This window comes from Grus americana, chromosome 1 (genome assembly GCF_028858705.1).
Source record: "Grus americana isolate bGruAme1 chromosome 1, bGruAme1.mat, whole genome shotgun sequence".
Lineage (NCBI taxonomy): Eukaryota > Metazoa > Chordata > Aves > Gruiformes > Gruidae > Grus > Grus americana.
Window position 1 is genome coordinate 61794607 of NC_072852.1, and position 26439 is coordinate 61821045.

The window sequence follows — 26439 nt, forward strand, 5'->3', positions numbered from 1 at the left end:
GCAATGCAGCAGCGTATTTTCCTGGTGTGCCAGCACTTGCTTGCGTACTCATGTTCATGGCGCTGCCTTGGCAGCCTGCCCGGAGGAGTCACTCCCCTTCAGGAAACAGATTGTGTTATCAGTGCCCATTCGGGCACTGCCTAGAGTTTCCTTATTGCTTTCTGCCTCATCCTCTGTTTTTTCTGCTGTTTCTCTAAAAACACACAATGACACCCTGTTGCACCACCAGGTCCTGCTCTGCCTTTGCCTTGGGCAGCGCAGGGAGGTTCAGCTCAAGGGAAAGAAGGAGAAGAAACCACGAGAGCCATTTGGGACCTCCGTAGTCTGCAGTAGCCTCATTTATGGACCAGAACCCCCTTGTGCTGCACTATACACACAGAACAAAAAGAGCTCAAACAGCAAGCAGGAGGGCCAAAAGGGCTAACAGACTTTTGTGGTTGTCGTGATTTAGCCCCAGCTGGCAGCTGAGCACCACGCGGTCGCTTGCTCGCTCCTCCCTTACCCCCAGTGGGATGGGAAGGAGAATCGGAAGAAAAAGGCAAAACTCGTGGGTTGGGATAAGGACAGTTTCATAGGACAGCAAAGAGAGAGGAAAATAACAATCATACTAGTAAAAGAATATACAAAGCAGGTGATACACAATGTGATTTGCTCACTGCCTGGAACCCAATGCCCAGTGCAACCCTAAGCAGCAACCCCTCCTCCCCGGCCAGCCCCCTCCTTATATACTGAGCATGATGTCATACGGTACGGAATATCCCTTCGGCTAGTTTGGGTCAGCTGTCCTGGCTGTGTCCCCTCCCAGCTTCTTGTGAAAATTAGCTCTATGCCAGCTGAAAACCGGGACACTGGACTTCTAATGGGCCTTAGGATATTTTCTACTACACATAAGTGTTATGACTTTTATTCAGCTTTTTTAGCCCAAGCAGCCATAGAGAGATGCCAAGGGAAGGTGAATTAAAGGGAGAGATCACAGTAAAGACAACATGAACTTTGCGATTCTGTTGCTCAGAAGGAAACACAGAGTGCAGGACCTGGTTGGATCAGGTGATCTCATGACAAAAAAAATCAGGCTAAAAGCTGGTTTTAGACATAGTGACAACGTTAAGTGTGTTTCCTTCTGATATTTGGATTAATGATGTATTTTAAATACTACAAAAGAAGGGCTCTGAGTCAGTTTTCCCTCTGACAGTCCTACCTGCGCATCCAACCTGCACTTGCAACACGGTATTCTGACCTTTGGTAACCTTTACACCTATTAGGTAACTTATTAGCATGTCATAAAGCAATTATATGCCAGGCACTCGATGTCTCCTATTTTAACCTACAGAATCATACCACATGCACATTTCTTTGACGAAGCACTTGTATTATTCTTTCCGTTACTTGTTGCATTTGACAGTAGATTTTTCACTGTACCTCAGATACCCTCAAACTCCATAGGATCATCACATGAAATAGGGAACATGTTGGCTAGGTTAGGATAGGGAGCAACATACATTACAAAAAACACAGCTAAAAGGAGAGAGGAGCCTGTACCTTAGCACTTGCCCAAGCACTGCAAAAAACTGTGGACAGAAGGTAATAATATTAGCTTAAAATATGTTGATACTTCTTGCTACTGACGAACCACCCATTGTCTGCTTGCTCCTGTTCCTTGCAAAGCAAATGCAAACTGTTAAATCAGATGCCCTGCAACAGGCAGGCTCCCAAAGAGTGGTGCTACTACCACCTGAGGCCACGCACCACAGGGCAGAGGGAGGCATGGGGAAGTGGTGGCAATACCTCTAGCCAGTATTGTCATCAGAGTCTTCAGCTTTTGAAACCATATTTTTATTCTGGATCTAGATGGAGGCTGCTGTTGTACTTGGTTACATGAGGGAATTTAATTGTCCTTAAATTACATGAAATTAAAGATGGCAGTTACACCCTTCACCTTCAAAGAGATTTTAATTCAATCCATCCCACTAGCCAGTACATCTGTACATATCCATTCTGGCATATTGCTAATGTGTTTAATGGAAATAAACACAGCCATGTGTTTTACATTAAAACAAAGAGCATGAGATCTTGGTTACATGGCAATTAATAATTTCAATGGAATTTTATTTCAGCCTGGTATTATCTTGTGGGTCATACACAAAATCACAAGATACTCCTTTTCTATGTGTCCAAGAGTTCTCCTGTACATTAGATGCCCTATTATTAATTTAACCAGTAATTTATTGAGATACTATTCAAAAATTGTTTCAGGATGCTCCTGGTAGTGAGAGTAGTGAGAGTCTTTTTGAAATCTTTCACTTGTAAAGAATTCATTTGAAGCAATTTATTGCTACTATCATTTAATATACCCTCTATATTTATGGAGGACAGCTGCACAACTTAGGCTAAATGATTACACCTCTAAAAGTTATCTGTAGTTCAGATTTCTGTGTTACTGAGCACGAAGACGAATGAGAATATTACACACTGTGTTAAATGCATAAATAGACTCAGCTGAGTTAGCAAACATGTGACTAGCACACTACTGCTCAGAAATTTGTGAAGTATAAGGTATGAAGCCAAAAAGGAAGTATAACACAACATGTTCTTTAAAGTTATAATGGAACATATGAGAAAGAAAACACAATGCAGTATGACTTACTCTGTAACTAGTCTAACCAGAAAAAATAATTATAGTCAGCCCTCCATTAATACTGGGTGGATTATCGAATTTGGAAACAAATTATGCTAAGGATGCACAACAGCTGCCTTGTTTCCAAACAGGCCAATTAAAGCTGGCAGGGCTTATTAACTTGGGCACAGCACCATCCAGGCTCAGCACTGCTGCTTCCAGCCCCGAGCTGGCTCTAGGCAGTGAGGTGGACAAGCATTTGGGCAAACCTGGAAGCATGACACTGAGACCCCGCCATCCTGCAGAAGGCACAGTGGTGCCCAGCTGCCATCTCATGCTGTGGTGCCTTCTGTCACTTGAGCAAAGGCAGCCTGGGGAGGACTGTACTTGGCTGGCTGGTAACCAAGGGATATTCCTGACCAGCCTATGCAGGAACAAGACTGTCACACGTAAAACCCCAAGTTCAAGTTTGAAGATGCACTAATTTCTGCAAAACCACAGCAGTACTGGAAGATTTTACTTCACTTTGTCAAGAGATTTATACAGCAGACAAATCTTCAGCTTACAGATCAATCCAAACTTTCTTCTTCTTTCCTTTAAAATTGTTCATTCTCTCAATGAGATTTTTGGGCTACATTCAGGCTTTTGCTGGAAGGATGCACCATTTTTTCTTAGAAACAGTACAATTAGTTCACGTAATGAATTACTTCATACTCAACACTCAATTATTTATTGATTTTATTTGATACCATCAATTCTTATTAGTTTTGTAAGAAGTATGCATCAATTTCATTTTGGCTGATCTGGGGTTTTTACTTTAAGTTTTCACACTCTAAGAGGCATTTATCTTAACATAATCAAGTCATCTGTAGGTTACAGAATACGCACATAAAAATTAATTGGACTGCTTACTTGAAGTGTTCTCCAGCTCAGTTCATATTGCCGTAACAGGTTTTTTTGAACATTCAGGTGATTAATTCTAGGTACTGTGTCTGCTGTTTCCCTATTCTCTTCCCATATGTACAATGTTCCCATTAAATTTGACTTTGAATAATAGCTATGAGAGTGCTTTTCACTAGCAAGACTTTTTGTGGCAATTGAGTATTGCACTCAATACCTGAATATAGAAGACAGGAGCTGAAGTGGTGTTAGTCTGCTGCTAGCACTGCCCACTGCAGGGAGCAGCTCCTGGACCACATGACAAGATAAAACACTGTGCCACTTCCCTTCCAGACAGGGATAAAAAATACTGTGCAATGTAAAGCTACCGAGACAGCTCTGAAGAAGCTACCTTGGCTATCAGATGCAGCACAGGTACCACAGACCACCCCAGAAACATGCCACCTGGAGCTGGACTGGCCAGGCTGCTCCCAGTGCCCTGCTTAGGCTTGGCAGCCCAGCCCAGCAGCACTGGTGCCATGCACGGAAACCCGTGAAACTCAGAGACAGCATCTTCTTATGTCAAAGGCTTAGACACCCCCTGTCCAAAGGTCTGCCTATACACAAATGGACCCAATTTTTTTTTAATACCACTACTGTTGTATAAAGATATTGTTGAATTGCTTGGTGGTAGTACTATGGGTTATTTTAATTGTTTTAGAAACATTATTTGGAGCTGCCAAGACTGAAGAATAATTTTTGAGACCTAATAAAACTAGGTGATTGGGAAATTAATTGCAATTATCAGTAATACAAGGAAAACGTAATTACGATTATCAGTAGGCAAGATTTTCTTTTAAATTCAAAACCACCTGGACTGTAGTGGGAAAGTTCAATAAAAAAGTTTTGATCACTACAAAAAAGCAATCCACCAAGTTTATAGCTGTGTAAGTAATGATGCAGAAAGGAATGACAGATAGTAAAACCATCACCTTTCAGTAGTCACTGAAGTGCTTTTTGTTTTATTTAAATAACACTAGTAGAACCTGTTCTGGAAATAGGTGTCCTCAATTTTGGAATGACAACAGGCTTCTACACTTGAACCTTAGACTAAACAAAGCCATCAAGAGAAACAAGATAAGGCCTTAAAGGTTATAGCTGTTGGCAGGGAAGACAATGTGAAATAAAAACACAAACCCTGCCGATGTTTTCTCAGTGAAGGAAACACTTCAACCCAATGGGGAAGAACTGTTGCTGAACTATTTCAAGACTAGAAGGGGAAAGAAAAGGACAGAATTGTAACAGAAGTATTTGGGAAATATTCAAAAATGCCCTGAAGCTACTTTAACAGATACAGAAAATCTGATAAAGCATGGTCTTGTCTTCCTCAGTGAATTTCAAATAATGTTTTCAAAATCTCTGAAGAAAGAAAAACAAGACTTTAACACAGACCGACAAAATTGGCTCAGAAGCGGTGATGGATTCTTAAGTCTAATGCTGAGCTAGTGCTGTACTTCATATTCTGTAGGCAAAAAAAACCCCAAACCTCTGACCACTTTTGACCATTATTATGATAAAGCCGTATCTATTTTTGTTTTCTCATTATGTAAATATATACTGTCATACTTGGTATTTTTGGTATTAGCTAGTGATCTTTATTATGGCTCAGCATCTTTATTCAGGCAGGAAAAGTGGATTGAACGTGAGAACTCTGTTCTTACTCCAGGGCCTGGAACAGGGAGTCCAGCTTCAGGACCAGTGCAGCAGAGTCATACCAAGGCAGGCTTGGCACATTGGGTTAAAGGTCCCATCACGAGCTTCAGAAGCAATACCAATCAATGTCAGACCCACAGTAATATCTGAGCCAAAATTACAGGGTTCAATGAGCATTTCTCATACATAATAAAAGCAAACAATCATTCAGCTGATCTGCAAAACTTTCCTAAGGCCACTTGCTTGTGTACAGTCTCTTAATCAGAAAAAAAAAAAAATCTGTATTAGCAATCGCCTTTCTGGCCATATTAAATGTTCACCATTGTTTAAGAATGACAGGAGTGGAAAAATCCACTGGGATTTAGACACAAAGAGCAAGCACTTACCACAATGGCAAAGCAGGTCAATGCTAATATTCAGAATTCTTTTACAACTCAAGCTGCATGTTTTTTAAAAATTATTGTTCTTTTAAAAGAGGGCAGCAACATGCATTATCTGAAGACTGTGAAATTTCTTCTTAGATGGTAACACCTTATCATTTTACAGCCAATATTTTTGTTTAACTGGCAAGATTCTTCCTAAACTCTTCAAAAATGTTTTCTTCTTAAACGGGATTCTGGTTTTCAGTATTTCCATTTTTGTCTTGGGCCACACTGGAACAACAAAGGCTACAGCTGACAAACATGGAGCATCTGATATACAGATCAGTAGCTCTGGACTTTTAGAGAAACTGAGGCATCCGAGAGCAGGGGCCACCCTTCAAAAACATGAACATAATGAAATACTCATGCATCAATCAAGACTCTGCTTACTTTGAAAACATTAATTCAGATGCTTAGTTGAACAAAGCTAATGTCCAAATGCCAAAGTTATCCAACACAATTAAGACAGCAATGAGACGGTAATAAAAACATGGCTTTGTACATGAAGGACCAGTAACTTAAAACTCATCCCTTCCAACCCCCCAAGTGGACGGTCACGGCTGAGTGGATATCGACCAGCCTGGAGCACTCTGTGGTCCCACAGCTTCGCTTGCAGAGTTGTCCATAAACAAGAATGAACGCAGATGCCACAAATGAGGGCCATTTCTAAGCAGGTCTATCTTAGCCAGTGGCTTCACTGGTCCTGGAAAGTGGCCGAGGCCCTGGGATGCTTCTTTGAGCCACCTGGGGCTCCAGTAGCCTGGCTGGCCCCGCCGGCAGCCCCCAGCCCTGCGGTGCCCCCGAGGAGCCGGGACGCCCCAAGGGGCACAGCAAAGGGCTCACCCACAGCCGGAGGTCCTCAAGCCCCACAGGCTTAGGCTGGAGGATGAGATCCTACCCTCGTTTCCATCACACCCACGCACCCTTACAGCCAGGGAGATCACCCTCAGCAGAGGGGGGGATCCCACTGCCCCTGCTGCACCCACCTTCCCGCCACCCTACTGTCCAGGGGATGGAGCCAAGAGCGGGGCTGTGGGAGGCCATTACTGCCCCTGCTGCCTGCAGCTGGGGAGGAGGGGATAGGGCGTCCTCCATCTGGGGCCTCCATCCCCACGGGCGAGGGCACCGCGACGCCGGCCAGGCCCATGGAGTTAATGGCGGCAGGAAGCCACCCCCCGCCTGCCGCGTTCCCTCCCGCCGCCAGCCCTCCCCGTGACTCGCTTCCTCCGGCGGACGGGAACTGGGAGGAGTGAGCGGCTCCGGACGGCCGCCCCCACCCCGTCAGCAGAGACAGCCAGCCAGCCGCCGTGCCCCGCTGTCCGCGGAGAGCCGCGGCCGCCCCCGCGGGGAGGGACGCCGCCGAGCCCCGCCGCCGGGGCGTGCCAGCGGGCGTCCGCCGTCGCCGAGCACCCAGCTGCCTGCGCCCAGCCGCACCGCAGCGCCAACATGCCCGCCGTCGATAAACTCCTCCTGGAAGAGGCTTTGCAGGACAGCCCGCAGGTAGCGGCCCGCTGCCAGGGGCGAAGCTGGGGCGGGGGGCGCAGCTGCGCCGCGACCGCTGCAGTGGGAGAGCCCGCCCGCCCGCCGGTGTGACGCACCTGAGCTGGCGGTGCCGGCGGGCAGCCCGCTGGGTCCCGCAGGGCCGGTGGTGGGTTGACACCTCCGGAGGGTCGGGGAGCAGTCGTCCCGGGGCGGGGAGAAGGGTGTCAGCAGGCGGTGCAGGAGGGTAAGGCGGCGGGGCAGCGGGGCGGGCTCCCGACAGACGGAGAAGTGGGTCAGGGTGACTTCGCCTGTCGGAGCCGTCGGGACGCGGGGATGCTGTGAAGTAGGTAAACGACACCCGTGTGGCACCGGGGGAAGGCTTTGGTCTCCTACTGGGCATATGTCAGGGAAAAACAAGCCGTGTCTACTCCTAGGGACCTCCGGGGAAGAGGCCCGCACCCCAGCGCGGAGGGGCAGGGTGTGAGGAGGTCGGGGCACTGCACGCTTGCTCCTCACTTCCCTCAGAGTGACCCCACCTTTGGCTTTTCCTCATGCTGGCCCATCTGGGGGTGCGCTGGCTGACTGTGAGGGTTGCCCTGAAGGGGTGAGGTGTGTTGGGGAGGGATAGGTGCACGTGGCTCCGTGCCCTGTCTTCCTCCGAGGTCCCTGTGGGAAAGGGAGACTTCTGCGCTGTGAGTCACCTGGCCCTGGTGACAAAAGTGGGCTGAAGGAATGTCACCGCCAGCCTGCTGCTCCTTCCCACTCGAGTCCCAAGGGCGGTAGTTCAGCTACAGGGGCTTCCCGTGGGGATAGACAAGGCAAGGTAGATCCCACCAAAGGTGACCTCCTTCTGAAGGAGTCTGAGAAACGAGGACAGGTGGTTGCCGCCATTTTCTTCCCAACCCCTGCAGGCAGGGGAGTACGTTTGTGCCCTCACCTCTGTGCTATGCCCAGCCTAGTGTAGCGCCCTGTGCCCCGCTGCTGGAAGCCATGATGCAACATTGCTGCAGAAGTGACCCCTGATGACCGTGGAAACCCCACAGCAAAGAACATGCCATGTTATGATGTTTTCAGGCAACACAGAGGTGTGAGGCCTTGAGAGCTGGGAAAGGAGGATGGAAGGAGGGAAATTTGGGTGGAAGAGAGAAGTAAGGGGAAGGGGAAAGAGTGGAAATTTCACAGAGGGGTGGGGAAGGTGCACTTGAGGGCAAAGTGTAGTGCAGAGATACAACAGTAATTGCTGAAGCAGGTAAAGAAGAAGGGAGGGCACGGTGGATCAGCATGGATCCTGCTCCCAGGTAGCCCTTTGTTGTAATCCTAACTCACTGGCTGATGGATCAGGAGGAGGAAAGAATAGGTAAGCTGTGGAGCAGATTGCTGAAAGGTCTTACGGAGTCTGTCAAGAGACATTTTGAAGGAAAGATTGGATGTGCACCTGTCAGGACTCAATGAATCTTGGGGCTCATCTTGATCACCTCTTCTTGTCCTGTTTTAATATAATTCCATGAAATCCAATCCTAGTAAGAATGATTTTTCATCATCTGTTTGATATGGTGTATGTGGAATCCTCTTCCTTGGAGATTTTCAAAACTAGACTGGAAAAAGTGTTGAGTAATCTGATACAACGTCAGAGTCAGCCCTGCTTTGAGCAGGGCTTTGGACAAGGCGACCTGCAGAGTTCCTTGCCAGCCTGACCTGTTCTGTGTTCCACAGTTTACCAAAATGTGCTAGATTTATTATGAGTGGTTTTTAACATTTTTAGTATTAATGTCTCTGGTGTATTCTGGAGCTGAAGAACTTGACACGCAGCATAAGTGAACTCATTTACCTCTTCTGTCAACATCTCCTTCAATGATTAAAAATGTAACACTGACTGAAAGCAGCTGAACAGTGCACTGAATTGAATTTGGAGGTCTTCATCTTTCTTCTGACCTGAAATGAGGGTTGTTAACATCTCCTTTGCAATTACTGGAAGTACCAGGCTGTGTGAAAACCTGAGTATTTGCAGGATGTTTTGGCTTGATTTGGTCATTACTTTTTGTTCAAGTCCTATAACTTTGAGAGGGAGGGGCATTGTTTATTTTTTTATAATGGCCCAGTGTTGCTGAAATCTATTTTTTCGTGCAAGGAAGCAGATTTTTTTTTCCTAGTCTTTTATATTTTTATTACTTTTTTCTTAGGGAGATCTTTAGATTCACAGCACGACAGGGGACCTCTGTGAGCTGGATGCTACAAAATCAAAGCAAAAAGGCAGTCTCTGACCCACAGAACTTAGAGCGTGGCAGCTTATGTGATCATTTACTTCTGCATAAAGTGACTATTCTTTTCTGCCTGGTGCAGTCACTTACAGCAATGCAGAGAGATGGTAAAATGAGGATATAACCTCACTTTGTATAAACTACATGAAGTATGTAAATTACAAGCCAGACAGAAGAGAATTAGGCCAAAGTTATTTCTTCATCAGTTTTCTGAGACTTAATTTCTCTCTCTCCAACAATATAGTACTTTTGTCTTGATTTGTCTCCAAGCACTGGCTGAAAAAGGCCACAAGAATTGTCTTAATTTTGAAGTGTTTGGCCATAAAATAGGAGAGAAATTTACGTAAGCAGTCATGCTAAAGCCAAGGGAAAGTAGAATTTTTTTCCTGTGTTTCCAGAAGCTGAGATAATGGTGCTATTAATGAGGCCTCCTAAATGTTAGCTTAATATTTGGATCACTGGTTTATTTCAGCAGTATTAGCTGCTATTCCAGAATTTGTCAAAACAGCAACAACAAAAATATACGCATGCTGGTATTTTGTTGCAGTGATTTAAAATGCTGTTCTTAAATATAAATGTTTCCAAGAATAACTTCCAAACTGCTTGAATCATTTATTGTTTTTATTATTTTTGAACAATGTGCTAATAACTGAGGCCAAGACTTTCAGAAATTATTTCCCAGAGCTGTTCTACTTCAGTCCATATTTAGACATCTGAAACACTGAATCTGCAAAAATTCAGTAAGATTTAGGAATCTGGCTGACATTAGTGTGTTTGGAAACCTTTTCCAGCATGCAGAAATGTGTGATTTGTAGCCTACTTCAGGCAATTTCTTTTGAATTTTTAGATCTTGGCTTGAGATTTGTGTTGATAAACATTGAGTCAAATTTTATCATTTTTACCTTCCCCATATTTATGTTTTAATCATCTTCATACCCTGTGCATTTCATGTGCCGTTATAACACAATACAGGGAAGACGAGCACTGTAGAGGTAGGAGATAATTTGTTGGCATTAGTTTTGCTTGTTTTAATGCATCATTCAAGATAAAACATTTAAAACAGATATTTTGAAAAGCAGTATGTTTTCAATTACTGAAATAATAGCTTATTGTGGAAAACTTTCAAAATCATGCCACTGTCCTTGTAGGGAGGTTCTGCACAAAGGTCTTTTATAAGTTTGAGTTCTTGGTATCCATTTCATTGACTTGGCCTTCTCTCCATTTTTTGGTTTTTATGTTCTCTTTATTTAAAAACAGTACTTTGTATTGCGTATCTCCTTACATGCTAAGATCTCAAACTAGTTTCCCAAATGCATTGACTGCCAGTGTCTCTAAGGTAGGAAGTATTGTAGCAGCTTAGTGCGTTAGACTGAAATGTTGAGATCTTTAGAGTTATTGAAAGTATGGAAGTACTCCCTTGCAATGTCTAGAATGGAACCCAAGGACTGACTCCCAAGTCATGTACTTTAACTGCTGAGCAACACTAATTTCTGGCTTAGATACTTCTCAGCAGAGATGAAATGACAGTTAATCTTAGGCCAGGGTTCTTGAAGGATGCTGATCCTGAGTTTTTCAAGACAACCGTAAAGTCTAGGCAGAGAGTTTTGCAGAGAAGAATAACTGCTAGGAGGAAGTACATGTGCCTTCTGTTAAAATAGTGGAGCAACTTAAATCTATCTTAAATCTTTGAAATAAATTTCCCAGATTCAAACCTGGATACTTCAGGTACATTAAAGAGTCCTATAATAGGAGGATAGATAAAGCACTTGCTCTGTTACAGGACTGACATCATTATTAAAGTACTGGAGTTTATGTGTGCCTCTCACGTTAGCAGATGAAAGTAATTTATGTCATATAAATTAGCTAGCTGTACAGATGGAAAGACATTGCCAGTTAGCATCAAATAGATTGGATTTACTAAAATTAAGACTAAGGATGGATCACAACTTTGTTAAAGGGACAACCTTCTCTCTTTCATTATTGTCTTGATCTAGCAAATTCTGGAGCTCAGCATTATTCTGAGATATCTTTGTTTCCCATCTCAGGAGCTGTGTCGCAACATAATTCTTTGTTCCTGATGTTTCCACCAAAACAAACCAACGGAATTTGTGTCTTTAAGATAACACAAGTCATTATGCTCTTTTTTTCCTCCCATTTGCTGACAAGGATGAGCTAGCAGAATGGAGAAAGTACGGGGTATCTCTGAGTGGGTGTATACTTCTGTGCCTGTTGTTATGGATGAACACTCAGTTGTTTGGTCTGATTACGTTTGTCTGATTATGTCAGCTAGCTTTGGCAGTGGCCCTTTAAGAGTTGCTCAAGACAATTGAGAGTGAATAATACTCTGTAAATTATCTCACGGAAAGGGGTGCTTTTAGTGCAGTCTGACATTAGAGAAGTAAAGTAAGCAAGCATTGGTGTTTGACCGAGAGTCCTTAATGTGCTTTGGATTACTATAGTCAGCAGGCAGATATTCAGGATTTTTTACATTCCTGATTATGCTGGAAGGAATGTCTCTTAGTTACAGCAAGAGGCTGGGACTCAGGATTTGGCCACAGCATTTTATCACTTCGCTTCCTTATGCCTCAGTTTACCTATCCATAATAGAAGGACTAATTTCTACATGTTTTTAGATTCTGAATAAACAGAATAATGCAAAGTTCAAGGCTTATTATTTCTGATTGATTTGTATTTTTTGTTACCATTTATTTAGAGTTGTTTATTATTCTTTTTAATATTTTCACTTGGGACTAAACCAATTCGCTTTTTTTCTTCCATTGAAGACTCGGTCTTTGCTCAGTGTATTTGAAGAAGATGCAGGAACCCTTACTGAATATACAAACCAGTTGCTTCAGGCAATGCAACGAGTCTACGGTGCTCAGGTAATTTTTCATTTGTGTTTCTTTTGTTCCGTGTGCAGAAGAAGATAAATTGCTATTATGATGCTGTTATTTACATGAAAGTTGCCAAGTACCTACACTTCTTGTGGTTTAAGAGGAGTTGTGGGTGTTTTCCATCTGATATCTCAGCCCCTTCACGCCTTGATGTTCAGAAATCATACACATGAAAAAAATCTTACCTGCTTTGTCTGTCTCTAGATAATTAATAAAAGAAAAACTGTAGTATTTCCTTACCTTATGGTAAGTTGGAAGGCCGACCATGACAAAATTGCTTGCCTAAACGTAGACACAATACGCAGATAGGTATTCACACTGACTTTAAGCATCTAACTTGGATGCTGTGACTCACCATTGGAAAGAACTGTCTATGTCCATTGATTACAGAGAGAATGTACAGTTGGAGTCATATTTGAGTACCTAAAGTAGTCAGTGTGAAAAATATGGGAGCAGGAGCAGAAGAAAAATAACAATTTCTAAAGTACTTACATGACCTAGATGACTAAATCCCTTTGGAAGTAAAACTTGTTAGGTAAATTATACCCAGTGCTTTGGAAAACATTATTATACATCTGAGTGATTTTCAGTGAAGCTAGGATTCCCATGTGCATGAAGTTAGATATTTCAAACTACCGTATTGAGGTCTTTAAAGACATACACAGTATGTCGTGGAACTTTTGCAAGTATTTATGTAGGTTAGATACCTGGGTTCCTTAGAAACAACAGCTTTTCTATTATTAAGCTGGTAAATCAGAGGACGCAGAAGGGTGAGGAGAATGGGGGTATTTTGAGTTTACTGGAAGACTGAGTGCCTGATTCTTATGTTATCAGGAATCAGTTCTGCTATAAAACTACTGCAAGCGTATGTCCCGTTTGGTGGGATTACTCTTCTGGGTAACTGATAGTATGACTTAGAAGAAAGAGCCATCTGCCCAGGATCTGGCTACCTACACCTGGAAGATCCAGCTACAGAGAGCTTCAGGGTCTTCATGTCTCATGCAAATGCAGAGCCTTGGAGCCTTTCAGCACAGCTCAGACACTTAGAAAACAATACAGCACATAGCCAGGGGCTGGAGAGGTGACAGGAAATCAGCACTGAAAGTCAATTATAGTCATTTTGGTAGAGTCATTGAGCTTTAAGAGTAGCAAGAGTGTGGGTAAGTTGGATGGTAGAAATCTGAGACCAAGGAGCAGGTAGGATTGAAATAGGTGAAAGAAGGAAATCAGAGGATAAATATGGCTTGATTATTAAGTGTCTAGGTTGTGAACTACACATTCCTTTGTCTGGTTGATGCCTTTTTAGGATGGCATTTTTAGGAAGCATGAAAAAATGCTTTGTCTGCTTTTGTTTGCCTCTTCCTTTCCATCTCGATTTTTAGCCTTCTCCATTTCTGTTGCCCCACAGTTATGACATTTCCTCTTTCTTCTCACTGTCTCAGCGCATTTACTTATCTGCGTTTTGCAGTACTACTGAATCTTCATTTTCCCAGCACTTCTTGGCCACTTTCTTCCTGCATGCTTTCTGCTCTACTTTGATCTAAATATTCAGTCAATTGTGAATATTGGATGTGTTCCTTGAAATACTTCATCAGATGGTCGATGCCATTTTGAGATGGGAGGTGCATAGCAGTTGTTTAAAGTCAAGCTTTGTAAGAATGTGGAGGAGGGCACCCTACACCACCATTGACTTCGGAAGATTCAGGTTTAGTGGCCAGTATTAGGGACTTTACCAAGGACGTTGGCTCAGCATTTAGTGTTATTAGTGTTGTTGCTTCTGCTGTTAATTCCATGGGAATCACTGTGTGTTGTGGCTTCAGTTTGGGTTTGTGGTCTTGGGATCCAGTAGTGGCAAAAAAAAGACATTGCAGTAACAAGAAAGCATAAGTAGATCATATTAATTATGTAAGTGGAAAAGAAAATGGAAATGTTTTCTTTTTTTTTTCCTAGACACATTTTAAAAAGTCTTGCTATTTTTGCATGAGATAAAAAAATACATTAAAATTGGAGCAAAAGTCTGTTTTTTAGATAAAAATTAATGGAAATAATTCATCCATATATGGTGGTTAATTTCCAAGAGAATGTTAGTGTTTTATAGGCTAACATTGATTTCTGACTAATTTACGGAGCTTTGCAAATATCAATATTTCCTTTTAAGAGCTGTTTCTGAATATTTCAAAGGAAGACATGCTTTGTGACTGAACTCACCCTCAGTTTTTGAGAGGCACATACCTTATTACAAAACTTTGATTGCAGTTGCCATAATGTCCTGGTTTTGGCTGGGACAGAGTTAATTTTCTTCCTAGTAGCTGGTGTAGCGCTGTGTTTTGGAGTTAGTGTGAAAACAATGTTGATAACACACTGATGTTTTAGTTGTTGCTAAGCATTGTTTACAATCAAGTGAAGGACTTTTCAGCTTCCCAGGCCCTGCCATCGAGGAGGCATGAGCCTTCCGCAGGAGGTGCACAAGAAGCTGGGAGGGGACGCAGCCAGAACAGCTGACCCAAACTGGCCAAAGGGGTATTCCGTACCATATGATGTTATGCTCAGTATATAAGCTGGAGGGAGTTGGCTGGGGAGGGCTGGGGCTCATGAACTAACTGGGCATCAGTCAGGGGGTGGTGAGCATTACTTTTTTTGTATGTACTTTTATCCTCATTATTATTATTATTATCTTCCTTTTCTGTCCTATTAAACTGTTTTTATCTCAACCCACAAGTTTTACTTTTTTTTGATTCTCTCCCCCATCCCACTTTGGGGGGAGTGAGCGAATGGCTGTGTGGTCATTTTAGCTGCCTGCCAGGTTAAACCAGAACACATGAAAGAAGTGTAATCTGAAGTGCCCACCAAACGTGAATGAACAGTTAAGAAAAATCTATGTGTAACATTTCTTTGCTGCCTAATACAGCTTGAGAGAAAATCGGCTTTTGCTGATCTGTTTTTCGGAGAGATGTCTGGGCCTCACTGGCGACACGTTAGGAAGTGCTACCAACCCTTCTCATTTTGAGAGGGAACAAAATTTAATAGAGTGTAAAAGTTGAGAGTAGCATGAAGCCAGGTTCTGAATTTGTCTTTTTATTTTCCTGACTTTTTTGTCTTCGCAAAGTCATTATCATCCCCTACTCTAATTTCCTTATCTGTAAAACAGGAATTACAGTTACCGACCTACTTTGAAGCAATGACACAAGTTCTGTTTGCACAGCCGTAAAAATGGCTGGAATCACAGTCATGGCAGTCAGACAAAACAGCAGGGGGTTGTACCAGTCCACAGTATTGAAAAATCAGGGTTTATGCCCCCTCAAAACAGTAATCATGGTTTAAGAAACATTTATCTTGTTTTCTTCCTAACTACATTCTGAACTTCAAAACTTCCTAGATGTCTCAACCATATTTTCAAGATTTTCTGGAGTAGTTTACTAGAAGTTTGGTGTTTCTTGTGATGAAAACTCAGATTTTCATGTAATTAAAACCACTGCAGCTTGTGATCAAATAACAATAGTTGATGGTTCTGAATGGATGCAGTGCAAAGTCTCAGGGGAGTAGCAATTTGTACCAACTGCAAGCTGTTAATTATCCATGTGGCTATATGCATATATTTTTCCCAAAACCCTACTTTGTGTGCAGAGCAGCAGTAAGTTTGTAAATTGGCAGCTCAAGCTGTTCTAAACACTTGGGTAAGTGAGTTTGAAAGGAATGTGAGAGAGAAATATTTGCCCAGAGGTTTTTAAAATGCTTAGGAAAGTAGGAATCTTTTTGAACATCCCTTTTTAATTTTACTATTTATTTATTAAGCTACAGATTTCTGCTAGGTGCTAGGGACATAACTTTTCAGACAAATATATTCAAGCAGGACTTCATTTTGCATGCCTTTAACTTTTCTAATGAGAGTAGGCCAATTGTTGGGATGGGTGCATTCATTGGGATGGGCTACGGTAAATGATGTAGACAGACCTTTGGAATGACTTGAAACTGCTTTTGTCCCAAGAGTGGAAGGAGGGTCTGCAGCATCCTGTCGCGGGGTGGAGGCGTTGCAGGGTGTAGCGGTGGATCCTTTGCCTAGGCACCTGGAGCCACTTGCTGTGGAAGGGCTGATAACACTAGGCTGCAACTGGATGATGTGTTGCTAGCAAATTGCCTTTGAGTACAAGGACCCCAACTCGTGACAAGCCCCCAGTTGCTCTGCACCTCTTTGGGCACCCATACCAGATGTGATGGGTGGTGACTCTATTTCGCACGTGGAGTTCTTTAATAAAACAGAGACAGTGATGCTACAAGGCAAATGTATGATGCTGTGATTAAGGAGAAGTCACAGGGACCAGATGTATGAGCTGTGCTCAAGGAGTAAGGTTTGGTTGATCTGGCAAGCCCATGTGTGTAAATATAATGAACCACATTTGTGCGAGTACGTGTTGTACTTCCTGCTCTAGTTCTCCCATCTGTGCTGTGGTACCCTGAAGTAGTTATCACGTTAATGGTCTTATAGAGGAAATCTTCCTTGCAGAGTTTATTCCTGTACTTCTTCCTCCTTTCAAGCAAGCCCTGATGTTGCATCTGGCGTTACTGCTGTCTGATTTATGTGAATGTTGTATTCATCATTCTGGACATTTTATTACCTGAGCAATATGTAATACAGCAAGCAGGGACTGTTAGAAGACTTCGTTTACCTAAGTTGCATGCTGAGGCTTTTGCAATGGTGTATGAACAAAGTCTGCCCAGTTTGCTTTCCTGACTTCCCACTGCCATTGTAAATTATTTTCAGAGCTTTACTATCATCTCCAGTTCTTCATCATACTATAGAAATGGCTCAGCTGGGATCTTTAAACAAAATGCCATTTAAAAACTCAGGAGACTGTTTTGTCTGTACCGACTCTTAGAAGGGATAAACAGTTAAGCAGGTTACAGGAGAGTAAGATGCGGTATTTTGTTGTTGGAAGGAGGTTTCATCTCATTATTCCTGACAAATCTGTCTAGATACTAAGAGCAGTGATGGCAGAAGAGGAATAAAAAGAAACCTATGTTGCCTTTATCAGTCTACTAAGAGATAGAACAGCATGGAATTGTGATGTGTAATTCTGTTCGGCAGAACAGTGTCTCTGGGAGCAGTTGTCTTGTGATTCCAGAGTCACACAGGCAAAGCAGCAACAACCTCTGGGTCTCACTGCCTTTTTATGTCCAGACTCTTAAGAAAACTCTTGACAATTAGGCAATAGTCTTGGGTTATATATACCACATTACATCGGTAGCAGGACAGCCTGTATTGTCCAAGTCTATTTTAGGTAGTGCTTTATACCAGCATTTTCTCTCCCCAAATTCATGACACCTCATGTCTGCATTTTTCAACAATTCTGCTTGTTTCATCTTCCTGAATATTGACTTCACTTATAACTCAGTAGGTAGGTGTCAAGCTCTCTAGGGCATGCATGGCTTTTTATATTATGATGCATAGCTAACCACAAGTGTTCAGAATTCTTAAATTCTTGCTAAACTAACAAGACTGATAGGATTTTTCTTCATGTCTGAGGGAACAATTGTGTTGCCTTTTCTGAAGATAAAGCTTTTTTCCTCCGAAACCTTTTGAAACAATAAAGTTTAAGTTATCATTTTGTAAACTTTCAGCTCCACATAGAGAATCTTCAGTAGAATATTAGATAGGACAAACACTTGGATAAATTACATTTGTCAGCACCAACTTCCGTGAAATACCGTATATATTATTGTTTCATAGCCATTGTAAGTTTGCATCATACACCTCTGCACTTCCTGAGGCATATTCACCATATGTTGCTAATAGAGGTAAGCAGAGCATTATCACATGAGAACTAATGTATTTACAAAGCCATGGGAGCTGGTTTTAATACTGTCTATGAAGTTGGAGTTGGTACCGTGCCTGGAAGCAAGTTAACATTGCGCTAAGCAGGATCTGGAGGTCTGAGTATTACAAGGAGGCGTAAATGTATGGATGCCCCGCTGATAGTAATTGTTTTGCAAGAAACTGAGGAGATTCTTTCCATACTGAACTAGCCATCCTACTGTAGCTGCTTTTGCTGTTTTACAGCAGTGTTTTGACTAGTGTCTTCTATTTCTTGAAGCTTCTAGATAATCTTTTGCTGAACCATTCAACATTTGTGAGGACTGAATGCCATGCTGTGAATCAGCAGCAGGGCAAGCCATATGTTAGCCTCATCTTGTAAAGTGCTGGGCAGCCTGAGCACCCTGGTGAGGCTTAGCTTCTCTCAACCTTGGGTTCATGTTTCCAAGCCGTTTAATATGCAAACTTAAGCCTGTAGGACTATAACATTTACTAGATTGCTGGAGAATTCTATTTTGTAGGAAGATGACGTGCATGTGTAGACAGAGCTGCATAAAACTGTTGTATCAAGACCCAGTTCTTCCTGTGCTGTGTCTGGTTTTGAAAGTAAACGTGTTCCCTACTTCTGAAAGGATGAGAAGGCTGCAACTGCCTCATGGACCTCCTCCTTCAACCACCTACCTGTTGTTTTCTTTCTCGTTTATGAGGCATTAAACTTTCCCAGTTGTAAGCCAAATTTTATTATGTGTCATTTTGCATGTACAGGGTGTATGAATAAATACCTTTACCAGTATTTTGCTTATTTACATGAAGAAGCCTTTGGCAGTTCTGTGTGCTGGTTATTTGCAGAGTTTTAAAAAATGCCAGCTTTAGCTGGAGTAGGAAAGTAGCTTTGCAGAAATCTTCATTATATTGGGATTGGAATTGGACAGGCTGTAATAGTTCTCTGTCTTTAGAAGTTAATTTATAGCTCAACTTAATCCTTTACATGCCCTCAAATCTGGAGTCTGTTAGACAATCGTCTACAGAAATATCTTTGGATTTCAATGTGTTAGCCCTCAGAGTTTATTTTGGAAAAATACAAACAGAGACTCTAAAAAGGGATGGACTGCCTCACTGGTAAATGGTTAACAGCATTGAGATTTTATTGCAAACAGGTTACAGAAAAATCATACTCTCTTCTGATGATATGAACAGCTTGGTGAATAAAGGTGATAAAGAAGAAGGTGGAATCAACCCAGAAAAATCACATGCCTTTGCTTTGGCACTAGATCAGAAAATAACAGTTGGACACTTTCTTGCTGACTTATTTGAAGGCAGGATCAGCTACTGAAATAACTTGAATTAAACAATGTTTTTTAATCTGTTGGGTTTTTTTAATCTCTGATAGATTAATGCTAGATTCAAGACACCCCTTCCATTACCTTACCCATGTGAACTGGTGTTAGTGAACTTTGTAAAAATCTATTCCTAGGGCTATCATACCCTAGCATGCCAGTGAAGGTTAAAAAAAGAAAAAGAAAAAAGTCAGTGCATCTGTAATCATAACTGATTGCTTGGTATCTATTTGCATACAGTCCATCCTTCCTTCTAGTATACTTTTTTTACATTAAGGCTGCAATGATGTTTTCCCTGTTGAGTAAAATCATCTCATGAAAATGAATGTATTTGTGAGATCCAATACTGGTTAATTTTGCCTTCATTTAGAATACTTGGATTTCTGTTCAGGATTTTATTGAGTTTCTGCCTGATACGTCATCTCCTCAAATGCTTGATGAATTCTGAAATGTCAAGGTAATGTGGAGGAGATGTGGAGCAGGCAGTCGGGATTGTATTGTAGCTTTTCTTTTGCTGTGGTATACTGAATTTCAGTCACTTCAGGATAAAAGATGTGAATGTTGCTGTATTCCATGGGAAAATGTCTTGGAAATAGATTAAAACCTGTTGAAATAATTTCCCTGGATTTAGTGGATCTGTCAACTGAAGTAATGCAAATAACTTTTAAGTCTTGAGACTGATTAGTAGTGGGGGAGTGGGAGGGAGGGGCAGGGAGAAGGCTGATTAGGAAGAAATGGGAGGAGGATTAAACCAAACTTTCCCGGATTAGTGTGCTCAGCAATGCAGTATTACCACTAGGTCAGCAGAGCACTTTGCCTGCTTCCTGTTCCTTATGCAATGTGGCTGTTTCAATTTACTAGCTTAATTTACTTTGTTCACAACTGTTTGGGAGTGTGTGTGTTTGGTTTTTGTTTTGGTTTGTTTTTTTCCTTGTGATATAATGAATGATTTTGTACCTCTAATGGGAACAAAGTCTGGCAGAGGTTGGGAGGGAGGATGAAGGACCCAGGCTTAACTCTTCCACATGGACAGGGATTGAGTAACAAATTTGTGGTGTTCTGACACAAAGAACCGAGCCTATAAATGAAAAATATGACCTGCTGGCATCAGTGGGATATCAGTGGTGTGTGGAACTGTTGTCCCAAAATCAGCCCAAAATCCTGAAGTAAATTTTGTGTCAGGCCCTTCCATCAATGTGTTCTGTACCTGGAGTAGCATGCCATGAATGTCTGCTTGGGGTCTATATGTGACTGTTGTCACCTGATCATATATTTGATATGATGATGTTAATTTACACCCCTTTGAGACCCTCAGGGTTTATGTATTTCCCCCATTATCCTGTCACATACTGGGGACTGCTCCTGGGGAGTGGTGATCACTGGGAGATGCTTCTTCCATACAATTCTTTGCATTGCCCATCTTCAAACTGTCCCACACAGATGAGTAATGAGGCTCTTTATTACTCTTTGGATATTGGGTGAGGAAATTGAGGATCTGGTAGTCTTTAAAAAACAAACTGGTAGAAGCTTTGAGGATGGCTAGCACAAAGGAATAGGCTGCCTTTGGTGTCAACCCATTATTCTGAAGCTTCTTTTAGTGTTAACAAGTTTAAGCCAGAAGCATTTACTTTCCAAATTCAGAACAGACCATACAGTTGCAGACTTCGCAGGAATAAGTGAACTGAAACAAAAATGGAAAAAAAAGAGGCATGTTTCTAATACTCAGTTTATTTCAAAAGATTTCTCTCACCCTGACCCAGCTGTACAACTGACAGGTGGCATCACAGTTGCTGTGTGAGGACTTAATCTTCTTGCAGTTCTTACTCAGCTCTATCTTCAAGGTTGTGTTTATGAAAAAGATCCCAGGTCTGAGAACCTCTGCGTCTTTTTGTAATCTTAAATTCATCTTTGTACTCCACCCACATGCATACAAACAAACAAGCCCTTTTAATGTCATCTGTCCACACGCACGGAGTCTCATCCTTCCTGTCATCAAGTTATCGCTTGCTAGCTCCTGCTTTGAAGGAAGCAGTGTCTCTCACGTGTTCTTACAGCCAGGGGTCAGAGAGTTTTAAGGGTTGTTCCTATCCTTGCCTGAGCCCTTAACAAGGTTGGTTAATTTATTATAAGGCACGACATCCTTTTCCATCCACTGGCTTAGGAAATACTTAAATGCCAAGTGTTTCTGTAAAACTTTTTCATATTAAAAACTATGCAATCTGCATAGCTAACCTGCAAATCTTACATGAATCCTTGGCATTATTGTTGTATGAAAATATAATGCTCGTTACTAATTGGTCTGAGACAAGAAACAAGACTAATCAATCACTGCGAGGTGAGAATAGTCATGGGGTCCACATGATCTGAATTTGGACGCAGATTAACTCAGTTCTGAGCCCTTGTTTGTACCTTGGAAGGCCTATGCTCTCTTATATCCAGCCACCTGTGTTACACCATACTGTTTTAAGATGGTCAGAATTAGCTCATTCATCTTTTCCTACTGTGTGTTCACATACAGCTGCTGCTATCTAGCCTGTGACTGTCTCTTTGCTCTTTCTGAGCGCTTGGGTGCACTGAAGGCTCTGGCTAAATGTTTGGGCCTTGCTGTCTGTACTAACCCTCCTTCCTCGCACACCAAGGTGGTGCAGAAGCACCAGGCTGTAATGCAGTATGTCAGAGGTGGCATCAGACCAAAGTAAAGGGTGTTTCAGAATCTCTGGCCCAGATAGTTAGCTGTGCCATGCTCTGCTTGCTCAGGATGACAAGGGACAATAAGAGAGTGCACAAACTCTGTCCCAGTTTTAATGGTTTTCTGTACCAACCCCAGCATAAAAGGTGCTATTAAAGCAGTTCAGAGATTGCTCTGAGTTTTACAAGCTCTCAATGGCCTTATGTATTTGGAGAGAGGAATAGGTTATGTTAAAGGATTTGACAGGGGTTAAGACCCAGTTCCCCCCTTCCTCTTTTTCTTTTATTCCAGTTTTAAGTAATTGTTAACAAACAAGGGACAGAGCAGTTGATACATTAGTGTTAGGAATGCATTGATTAAAGATTGACGTATCCAAATGTTTGTCTGTTTTTTTCCAGCTGTCAAGGAAAATTATGTGCCCTCCCTACAAGTCTTGCTTTGCGTAAGCACATCTTGAGGATGTGTGCGCTTTAGCCAGTTTAGCCATGCAAGTACAGAACTATGTGCTGGTTTGTACTCCTGTGTCAACATAAAGCACTGTAATTGCATCAGTGTATTCCCTGAGTATGAATGCATTATATAAAGGTGCATCTACAGGTTCTCTTTATTGCTGTAGATTTTGTGGAAAGATGAAACATTCTTATGCTGGTATGAGAGCTTACATGTTTGAGGTTGGTTGTTGTTTTGGAGGGTGGGGCAAACCTAAAACTAAACCCCAACTCCTACCTCTATTCAGCTGAATAACTGAAACTGTGTGTTGATTAGGTCTGAAGCATACCTGTTATTACTGCTTCTCTATGCAGGTATTTTGGGACTAGTTGTTTACAATATTTGTGTAAATAGGTGCAGATTCACTCAGGAAGCTGGTAACAAAGTAGTAGTAACAGCAAAGCTGAAGGCCTTTCATTATTTCTGTTAACACATCACTTTTGTTTGTAGAATGAAATGTGTCTTGCCACGCAACAGCTTTCGAAGCAGCTCCTTGCATATGAAAAGCAGGTATGTTCAACGTATGACTTTGATTTCTTTTCAGCCTCAGCACTTGCGAAGAAGTTTGTGTAAATAGTGTGGTTTGCAGAAGTGCTTATGGCATTTGTTTTACTTGGTTTCATGTGAAGGCTGTTGTAAAATTCCCCAGGATGTTCAAGGGAGTTAGGTCACTTCTGAGATTCTTAAAAAAAGAAAAAAAAAAAGTGCAAAATGCAAGTTAATAAATTTATGAAGATGCAAACCAGTTTGTTCCTGTTGTATGACTATAACTTTAAAATGAGTATAATAAGCATTAATTATATGTTGTCCAAAATCCTTTCATTTGAAACGAGGAGTAGAGTAAAAGAATACGTATTAATGGGTTCCTGCCTGTCCATTTAGTTTTATCAATTATTGCATTTTGTAGGAGTATTCATTACCTTTGTAGTCAAACACATGTTGTATTTTATACTGACCAAATTTGTGTTTCTGTTTTCAGCATTTTGCCTTAGGTAAAGGAGATGAAGAAGTGATATCCACCCTTCATTACTTTTCAAAAGTTGTGGATGAGGTAATTTGAATCGCGAATATTCTATTTTTACAGTACAGAATACTGGTGTTTTTTCTTTTGGTCCTGAGACTTTCCACTGAAGCTAGATTGTGCCTGAGTTTTACCAAATCATTTAATTGGGGATAAAGAGGTATATCATCACCCTTTCATAATGGTTAGAGCTGTTTCTGTGGCTTCATCCCACATGCTGTCCTCAGAGTGAAGCTGAACTTCCTAAATAGAGGAATTAGAAGAGAGACTGAAACAGGGTATTTCATCTAGGCTGGGGCCGTTTTTTAATTTAATTCCATTTAAAAATGACATTTTCACTTTTAAGCTTTAAACACTGCAGTTTGAGCCAAAACCTGCCAGGGATGGATGCTGGGCAGCTGTGAATTAGTGAAGTTGCAGTTTAGTTGCTGTGAGATCACGCAGAATCCAGAGATGTCTGGAGGAGGCTGCAGAAATGCCTGCTGAAGGCATGTTGGGTACTACTGCTGTGCGTGCTGAGCACTTCCTACTCTTCATAGGTTGCTGCTGGGTACTGAGAGTTTTTCTAAATGCTTTTGTTAGACCTGCCCATATAACATTTCAGTATCATCTTAGTATCTAGGTCTTTATTGCTTAACTTTGTCACATCACATTTTCTATTGTGAGCAGGGCTGTACAATCAGAAAAGTTGTTCGGCAAAAGGCTGTATTGCGGTCTACTTTTTGGGAGTGGAGATAGGAGGGTTGTGGGGCAAAAAATAAGTTAATTTTTTTTAGAGCCAACGGATAACTCTTGACAATATAGTGATAGGAATTCCAAAGGTTAACTTTTCCCGTAGGCTTCTCCTGCTGCACATCTGCTCTCAGGGGATACTTGAAAGGAACATTTATTGTCACAAGTCTTGTACTTGTCTGTGTGAACTATGAATAAATCAAAATAAGAACTTTCTCCTTCCCAGGTGCAAGAGAACTATCCCATTTGGGAGCAGATGAACCTGCTCCATTCCTCAATCTCCTTTTCTGTGTGTGAGCTACCCCCTGTGCCTGTTCTACAGGCATTGAATTGCTCTCGTTTAGTTTTGTATCATCTGTTGGGAAATAGTGACTTCATCCTCACCTGCATAACCCCACAGAGGCCTCCAGGATACCGTGAGCAAGTGGGCAGAATATCATGTCAGCATGTGGCATCCTCCTTGTTTGTAGTATCAGGCGCTTGAGCAGCAGTGATTGATAGTTGTCCTACCTGAATCCATCTAATATTCTCAGCATGCCACTACTGACATCAGAGCCTTGCCTTCAAGCTGAAGAACGTCACACAAGCGCTTTAAAATATGTTTCAATGTGCGGAATTTTAGAGAAACAGTTACAAAAACAGGAATGGGAAACTGCTCTAAGGGTAAAATATTTGAATGGGACCTTTCATTGTGTTTACCCCCTGTTGTGTTTGTGTCCCGGGTAACCCTCAAGAATGGAAAACGATTCTAGTCATGGTGGTGGAAATGTAACTCTGAGGTGTAGAGACTAACAAAAACTGGTTAATAAAGGCAAATTACAGATTAAATTCTGTTGGGTTAAGCATTAGAATTAATGGTCAAATGAACTGCCCTAATATAGTATGTGGGAACTGGAAAGTTCTTGGATCCTTGGGAAACACCAGGCAGGAATTAAGCGTTTAGGGAAAAATCCTCATCTGTCTCGCATATCTTGAGAAATGTATTTTAAGCACTGAAGTACATTATATCCTTTTTTTTTTTTTGTCTGCTGGGCACAAATGACAGGTGTGCTTCTTCAACAGTGGTGGAGTGCTGTTTGGTTGGGTTTTTATTTACACTGTGTCTTAGGACATTCCTCTATTCCCTGTTTCAGCTCAATATTCTTCATTCTGAACTGGCAAAACAGCTCGCAGATACGATGGTTCTCCCAATAATACAATTTCGGGAAAAGGATCTCACAGGTAAATTTTACGTTTTAATTTTCCTTATGTTCCTTCTTGCTTAGTTCATAATAAACTGAGATATAATCCATGTAATAATTTGGTTTTTGATGATTCACAGAAAAGTTTTCTGTGTAATTTTTTTTTCTGCTACAGAATTTCATTGACAGGTGCATGCTTTTACTCAGACATAAACAGCGCAAGTTCACCATATAACATTTTATGCACCATATGGTGCAAGTTTGAAAATACACAGCTTTGGTCTTTGCAGGGTCACTCTGCTTTTACACTAGTGTGATTTCACTGAAGTCATTGATGTTATAATTGCCTAAAGAAGGGAAATTTAGTAGTGAATCTGTTTTGCAAACAGTATTTTTGTGTTTGAAAACCACAAACAAGAATGGGGTTTTAGCTTCAGTCTAGCATATTCCCTCCCTTTGAAAGAATCAGTCCGCTTTAAATCCTTGCTGTCCAAGGGTATTTCCAAGTAACCTGATTGCACAAGCTTGGAAATTCATTACTTAAACAGCAAAGCAATAATGCAAACATTTGGTGCAATTGCAAAAGAAACAAGTTTGTATTCAATGTCAAGGACGCTCTAACCTACTCATGCAACAGAAACATGAGTCGTTACTGCAGCGGGAGGGGTGTGTTATTTTGAGGGTTTTTTTGGTTTTTTTTAAAGCTACTTCTCAACTGCCTAAACTCAGTCCTGTTTGTGTACTTTTTAAAGACATCATTTTGATGGGAGACAAAACAACTACAGCAAAAATAGTGATGGGTTTAGGTTCCTTATATTGTAGCATCTCATTTGAAGTTGTGAAGATACGAAGGTGTCTATATTAGTGGATATCTTGTTTATAATATAATGTCAAATATAAAGCAGTATTTGGATGGTGG

General features: G+C 41.6%; 2 protein-coding genes across 3 annotated transcripts in view; one reads left to right on the top strand and one right to left on the bottom strand.

Moving 5' to 3' along the window:
• Positions 1–6894: 6894 nt before the first annotated feature.
• The window catches only part of APPL2 (adaptor protein, phosphotyrosine interacting with PH domain and leucine zipper 2), a 38806-nt gene continuing 19261 nt past the window's right edge, over positions 6895–26439 (top strand). Inside the window, exons 1-5 of one of the 2 annotated variants that reach the window (XM_054846524.1) lie at positions 6895–7128; positions 12152–12250; positions 23037–23096; positions 23566–23637; positions 25473–25560. In XM_054846524.1, the coding sequence (XP_054702499.1) occupies positions 7075–7128; positions 12152–12250; positions 23037–23096; positions 23566–23637; positions 25473–25560 (373 nt within the window). In that variant the 5' untranslated portion in view covers positions 6895–7074. The remainder of the gene's footprint in view (positions 7129–12151; positions 12251–23036; positions 23097–23565; positions 23638–25472; positions 25561–26439) is intronic. The other variant, XM_054846532.1, reaches the window with a different exon arrangement.
• WASHC4 (WASH complex subunit 4) overlaps positions 23109–26439 on the bottom strand; it is a 64464-nt gene continuing 61133 nt past the window's right edge. Inside the window, exon 34 of the mRNA XM_054846489.1 lies at positions 23109–23268. The gene's annotated coding sequence lies outside the window, so the exon portion shown is untranslated. The remainder of the gene's footprint in view (positions 23269–26439) is intronic.